The sequence below is a fragment of the Cucurbita maxima genome, unplaced genomic scaffold (genome assembly GCF_002738345.1).
Source record: "Cucurbita maxima cultivar Rimu unplaced genomic scaffold, Cmax_1.0 Cma_Scf00032, whole genome shotgun sequence".
In the NCBI taxonomy this organism is placed as follows: Eukaryota; Viridiplantae; Streptophyta; class Magnoliopsida; order Cucurbitales; family Cucurbitaceae; genus Cucurbita; species Cucurbita maxima.
This window is the reverse complement of record NW_019272048.1, coordinates 737,194-744,083: the sequence shown is the minus strand read 5'-3', so window position 1 is coordinate 744,083 and position 6,890 is coordinate 737,194. Positions and strand designations below refer to the sequence as shown.

The 6,890-nt window shown below is 36.8% G+C and overlaps 2 protein-coding genes across 2 annotated transcripts in view; one reads left to right on the top strand and one right to left on the bottom strand.

Annotated features, from left to right (window-relative positions):
• Nucleotides 1-1,345, bottom strand: part of LOC111467087 (geraniol 8-hydroxylase-like) — a 2,579-nt gene extending 1,234 nt beyond the window's left edge. Inside the window, exons 1-2 of the mRNA XM_023111874.1 lie at nt 1,157-1,345; nt 693-1,048 (exon numbers count right to left, since the gene is read on the bottom strand). Coding sequence (XP_022967642.1) covers nt 693-1,048; nt 1,157-1,345 — 545 coding nt within the window. The remainder of the gene's footprint in view (nt 1-692; nt 1,049-1,156) is intronic.
• Nucleotides 1,346-2,319: 974 nt separating this feature from the next.
• LOC111466830 (WD repeat-containing protein WDS homolog) overlaps nt 2,320-6,890 on the top strand; it is a 7,263-nt gene continuing 2,692 nt past the window's right edge. Inside the window, exons 1-3 of the mRNA XM_023111469.1 lie at nt 2,320-2,489; nt 3,156-3,942; nt 4,642-4,743. Of these exons, the coding sequence (XP_022967237.1) occupies nt 3,295-3,942; nt 4,642-4,743 (750 nt within the window). The 5' untranslated portion in view covers nt 2,320-2,489; nt 3,156-3,294. The remainder of the gene's footprint in view (nt 2,490-3,155; nt 3,943-4,641; nt 4,744-6,890) is intronic.

Genomic DNA, 6,890 nt, shown 5'->3' with positions numbered 1-6,890 from the left:
TTTTTTTTTTTTTTTTTTTTTTGCACAAATTAGAAAAACGACGCATCGGTTTTTAAATTTCATAGTTGATTTAAGAATCAAACGATAATTTAGGGGAGAATTCTTACGAAAAGTAAATGTATCATCTGATTTTGATCGATTTCGGCGTCACTCTCTTCGTTCTTGAGAAGATAATGCAACATATCATTGTTTGGAACAGAATCAGGATTCAGTTCGTGCTCCTTCATCCTTTGTTTGACCATTGAGTCTAGAATTTTAAGAAAACTTCCCATGTGAATCTCCATCCTCTTCCTCATCCTTTGAATGTCGAGCTTCCTCAACACGGGAAAATAATCGCTCAAATTCGGCTTTCCGGCCAATTCCATCATTCCCTGCACACACTTCTTAAACTGTCTCGCTAATTCAGATTCCGGATCTGCTAAATCAACAGAGAAAATCGTATTCGAGAGTAGATTCAATGTAGTCATGAACATTAATCTCCCTACATCCACCGCCTCACCCTTCAACGCGCTCTTTCGAACAATCTCCACGAGCTCTTCCACTTTCTTCCGACGAAGATTCTAATTAACGAACCCAACATCAAAGGCATCATTCTCATAGCCAATGGCAGTCTAGGGCAAATCCTTCTCCCTCCGCCGAACGGAATCATCTCAAAGCTCTGCCCTCTGACGTCAATTTCTGATCCCAGAAACCTCTCCGGTTCGAATGATTCCGGATTCTCCCAGCTCAACGGATCTTTTCCGATCGCCCATGCATTAACCAGAACCTGAGCATGTTTAGGGATTGTGAAACCTTCGATCTCCACTTCTTGTTTCGCCGTACGAGGTAGCAATAATGGAACCGCTGGATGCAATTGTAAAGCTTCCTTCACTACTGCTTGTAGATATGGCAGCCTCGGAATGTCCGCTTCATCCACTGGTTTGTTCTTCCCCACAACTTGCTTGATTTCCTCTTGTGCTTTCACTAATTTTTCTGGATTCCTCAATAGCTCCGCCATTGCCCATTGTAATGTCGCTGCGGTTGTATCCGCGCCCGCTGCGAACAATTCCTAGGGTTTTTTTTTTTTGTACAAATTAGAAAATCGATGCATCAAAGTGCTTTTTCAATTTCATTATTGATTCAAGAATCGAACGATTATATAGGGGAGGATTCTTACAAGAAGTAAATTTATCATTTGATTTTGATCGATTTGGGCGTCGCTCTCTTCGTTCTTGAGAAGATAATGCAACATATCATTGTTTGGAACAGAATCATGATCCATTTCCTGCTGTTTCATCCTCTGTTTGATCATTGAGTCGAGAAGTTCCAGGACACTTCCCATTTGAATCTCCAATCTCTTCCTCATCTTTAAATTTTATGAAATTCTTAGAAGTCAAACATTTTTTGTTAAAATAATTTGTTGGCATAAAAACATGATTTGAAACCATACGGTGAATCATCTAACTTAAAATGATAAATAATGTCTTATTTATTAAATTAAATCAAAATGGTCGTCCTCCTTGATGGGGGATGGTGGTTGTCACCTCCAATTCAAATTCACCTATAGGCCATCCAGATAAATGGCGTCAATGACGACCTTTAGCATTCGAGCTCCATACAAATGTTACTATGATCAGAGACGTAGTGAGAATGGGTGTCATCATCCGTGATTAGGCTAATACTCCACAATTATGGGGAATGAGATCTTACAACCGATGTAGGATGCGTCAAGCTGGCATACCAGTCGATGTCTCATTGATGGTACACTGCCCAATATCGGGCTTTGATACCATTTGTAAAAGTCAAAGCACACTATTAGTATATATTGTCCACTTTGACCGGTTACGTATCGCCATTAGCTTAACAATTCTAAAACGTGTATGCTAGGGAGAGGTTTCCACACATTTGGAATGTTTTGTTTCCCTCTTCAATCGACGTGGGATAGGATCTCACGATCCACCACATACTTTCAAGGAATATTTTACTCTCCTCTTCAATCGAGGTGAGATCTCACATCCACCCGTGGATAATTTAAAAAATTATATTTTGATGGATAACTTACCTAATATTACTTCATCTTCCTTAAAAAAGAAAATAAAAAGAAAGACAACTAATTATTAGAAAGAATCTAACTATAAATAATTGCCATAAATTAAATGCCATAGTTATCCTAAGGGAATGAAAAGACAAATATAGCACTTGTTTTTGGTGTTTAAAAAATGTCGTCTTCGTCCAAGGTAGGGGCTAAAAGGGAAATTGCTAATTCGATATTTTACAGAAAAAAGAAAAAAAAAGCAAAACCGCAACGTCGTCGTTTAAGCCGTATTTTGTCCTTACTCTTTTCTCAAGGCCTGCCTCCTTCAAACTACCTTCGGTTCCTTCCCGACTACAAGTCATTTCCATTTCTTTCCCGGCAATCTCACTGAGCAGTTCTTCAATCTCTGCAATACATTCTCAACTGGCTAGCAATCGTTCTTCAATTTTGTATTCTTATTCGTTTCTTCATATTGGTAGGCCTGGCATTTTGATTCGTTTTTGTTCTGTAAACTCATGGAACAGTTTCGTTCTTCGTCCTATTCTGCACGTAATTGTTCTAATCTCGGATGTTTCCAATTTTCGTGTACTTATACTTTAAGAATCTTGGCTGGAGCCTCCCAGGCTTACTGTCTTCTGCGATTCAAGAACTATTTTGTAGGTTTCGGGTAATTATAAGCTTGTTGAGTTGATGGAATTATTCGTGCTAGAAATTAATAATTTGTGTTGTGTGAATCTTTGAGTGAATATTATAGGCTAGGTGTATTTCGGTGAATGGTTTGAGATTTTATTTTTGGCGTCTAATCAATCGATTATGGGACGGAAGTTTCAAGTATATGGCCGTCACGAGAAGTGAATTTATCAGTGTTCAAGGTTTTGGTGTATTTGGCTATAATAGTCAATCACGGGAGGAGTTTTAGAGTTTTTAAATCTTAGTTGTTACTTTGTTGGTCAAGAATGGATAGTCTTTATCCAAATCTTTTTAATAATAATTCCTCGCTCTTTATTGTACTTCACTGCTGGGACACCGTTGAACCTGTATCTCTATCTCTCTCTTGTTACCTAATTCTTTTGGCACTGACTTGAAATTCTTGGAATTCAGGGTTCATTCTTCTTATGCGTACATCTTTGTTGAATTCCAGGATTTTGTACTTGCAAAAAAATAGGTTCCTTCTATCTGGAAACGACAGTACCACGGCTGGTGAAATATTGGTCTTTTCGAGAGCATTGAAGGGGAAGGTCATTAAAATGACATAAGATTTTCTCACAAGTTGTATATCCATGGAGAGTTCATCTGTGTTAATTGGATCCAAGGGCCTAATAAGGAAACATGAGTTTGTTAGGATCATAATTCAATGCTTATATTCATTTGGTTACCAAAAATCTGCACTATGTTTGGAAGCCGAGTCTGGAATTTCATACAAATCTAATGATTTCAAGTTGTTGGAGTCTCAAATTTTCAGTGGTAATTGGTATGGTTGCATTGACACAATAAGTGGCATCAAGGACTTAACTGATGAAGTAAGAGTTTCCGCCCTGTTTCTTGTTCTAAAACATTGTTTGCTCGAGTATTCTAACTGTGGGGATGATGCATCGGCACTAGCTATGTTGCGTAAAGAAGCTCCAATGTTCCGTTTTAGTAGAGACAAAATCCACAAGCTTGCTTACAGCATATTTACTTCTAAGAACATGAATATGGATTATTCAAATGACAGTGTCATTCATGAATTAAGGAAAAAGTTGTTGCGAGATTTGGAAAAAGCTCTTCCTCCACCTACTTGTTTGCCAGACAGGAGGTTGGAGCAACTGGTTGAAACCACCGTAGTGGCACAGATTGATTCATGTATGTATCATAATTTTTCAGGTGCAGTTTCAATCTATGAGGACCACTGCTGTGGCCGGGATCAAATACCAACAGAAACAATTCAGGTGCTTTTTGTTATGCTCGTACTCCATGTTTATACTCTTAATTTCCATGCATCATTTTAGATGATTTTGAAAGGAAATGATTTCATATTGTAACATATGATGATGGAATATAAATATTTTCAAAATTGGATTGGGTTCTCTCAAATTCATGCAAGTAAGATAGGAACACTATTTTTACAAGCAAATCCATCATGGAATATTTTCAAAATTGGATTGGGTTTCATAGAGGCATGGATTACCTACTTGGACTACTAAATATTCAGTTGTATCTGACGGACGAAATATTTTTGGATTCTAGTTTTATGTGTTGGAACTTCTGGTTTTCTGAATTAAAAGAAGCTGCTTGTCCGTTTTCTTGTTCTCATATAGCTTTTGAGTGAATGATATTTGTGCTTGTAGGATGTTTTGGCAAATGCATTTATTTCTTTGTCTAGCTCATTATCATTGCATGAATATGATTGATATTTGAAATTGAACGATCCTTAATCTCAGCCTTTTACACTCCATTCTCAGTTTGTGGGGGTGAAAGAAGGAAAAATAGAATGAGGATTGATACTCATCACCCACAATGGATTGCTCAATATCTTGTTGAATGCTTTACTTATTTATTTATTTTTGATAAGATACAATTTCAATGATGATTGAAATTTACAAGAATGCTTAACTTTATTTTTTAAAACAAATTTTCTCGCTATGCAGATTTTGGCAGAACATAAGAATGAGGTTTGGTATGTTCAGTTTTCTAATAACGGAGAATACTTGGCCTCTTCATCCAGTGATTGCTCAGCTATTATATGGAAGGTACCCTTAAGATCATATCTTTAATTTAATAATGTTAGAGTTGTCATTATTATTACTGTTAACTGAACAGAAAGAAGGATTCATTAGTAATCAAAAGGAGTCAAAAGACACAGACTGAAGGAAGGGAAACGAGTCATCTCCCATTCTGGGACCTAAAGAAAAAGAAAAAAGAAAAAAAAAAAGAAGTGGTTGGACATGCCAACAGGAAACTCTCTCATGAGTTACTTGTTAGTTTACCATTTACAATTTCAATATTTCACCCCCACATTGTCTAATTTCAAAGGAGGCATTGGACTCATGAGTTAGATTTCTATATTTTTTGGAATTTTGAAGTCAATTTTGAGTCGAAGTCTTTATATATGTGGCTATGTGTATAGTTTTATGTATGTATCGATTGCATTCTTCATATCATAGATTTTACAGGATTTGATATTCGATATGTTGTTAGGTGACTTTGTGGTTAGGCAACAAAAACTAACTTAAACTCGTCAGACTACTGCATATATGGTGAAGTTTTTGCCTTCTTTTGGTTCATGATTCAATGCAATCTGAGATAAAGCCTGGAGTTGCTGCTGCAACTATTTTTACCCAAAACCTTGAACTTTAGTTTCATTTTGGCTTGCCATCTAGGTTTAAGATTGGATATCATCGGAGACCTAATTATTGTTTCATTGTCTTATTGGTCGGTGGCATTTTTTTTCAATTAAAATAATTTCTCATCATAACAATAATACAGGAAAAGATTGTTACTCAAAATAATAGAACTGTGCAGTACATTTGTTGCTTTCTCGTAGAGAATGTTTGGTTCCCAGTTGAGTTCATATATCTTCTTATGGTTTGGGGTGGAACGAAGAACAGATTATATATGAAAGTTGGAATGTAAAATTTTGCCAATCCAAATAAATTTTTTTGGCCCCATCCCTGGTAATGGCAACATAAAATTGAAATTATAAAGCACTAAAGACATAATCTCTAGTTTCCGAAGTTACAATCACACTAATAAGTCGATTTTTATAGTCGATTCAAGCTTGAGCTAAATAAATCTGAAAAAATGAAAGAATACATGTGCAAAAAAGAGCCAAACTACAAGAATGGACCCCAGTCAAGAGAAATAAGACCAAGCAAATAATTACAAAATAAACCTAGAAACCGAGGTTCACAGAGAAACAAAAAATCTAACAAGGGACTAAACATTGCTAGAAGAACTCCCTCGCCCTAAAGCCGCCACAAAATAGTGTGCACCCACCTGCAACAAAATCACCCTTTATCAGGAAGGGTGAATGGAGGATAAGATCCTCAAACCACCTCCCTGCAACTTTGAGGGCTAACGAAAGAAAAGTCGAATGTCTTAAATAAATCACGCCAGCCTGCATGAGAAAATCATAGCTCCAAAGGAGATGATTAAGGCCCTCTGTAACTCTTTTGCAAAGAATACAGCAAAGTGGTCCAATCACCAAAGATCCTCTAACTGAGAGCTAATCTAGGGTGTTAACTTTTCCATGCAAAACCTGCCACACAAAGAACTTCACATTCTTGAGAATCTTCACCTTCCAAACCGAAGAAAAATAGATCACCCATGAAAGAGGGGTTGGATAAGCACTGGAAATTGTTATTGAATTCAAGGGGTTGAAATCATTCTGGTTAACTTTAGGAATAATGTAATTTTAAAAAGTAACTTTGAATATAGAGCTGTTTTGGATGAAACTAGTGACAAAATTAGGCCATTTTGGCCTAGTGACAGATTTCAATTTTAGGTTAGGTGAGTTTGATCCCATAAATCTTATGATGGGCTGTTCAAGAGCTTTTAAGAAGGAGGCTGATGGTGATAGTTCTGCAGAGGCCTTTCCTTATGAACGGAGTTTGGCGGGCTAAACTGGGCGAGAAGAATTATTATTTAGAGATGCTTTTATGATGCTTGGGTAAAGGTCGTTAATGTAGTAAATCAGAGAGTGGACTCTAAAGGGCTCGTTAGCCCTTCCCAATCAGACAAACACTTGCTGAAGTGCTCTTCAAAAGCTCAAGCTAAACTCTTGTAATGGCGTTTTGTAGGAAATTTGGGTTAAATTTGGAAGTGGGATGCTACTATAGAAGGTATCAAGCAAGTAAGAATAAGAGGTGCTTTTTTTTTTTTTTTTTTGGTATCTCTG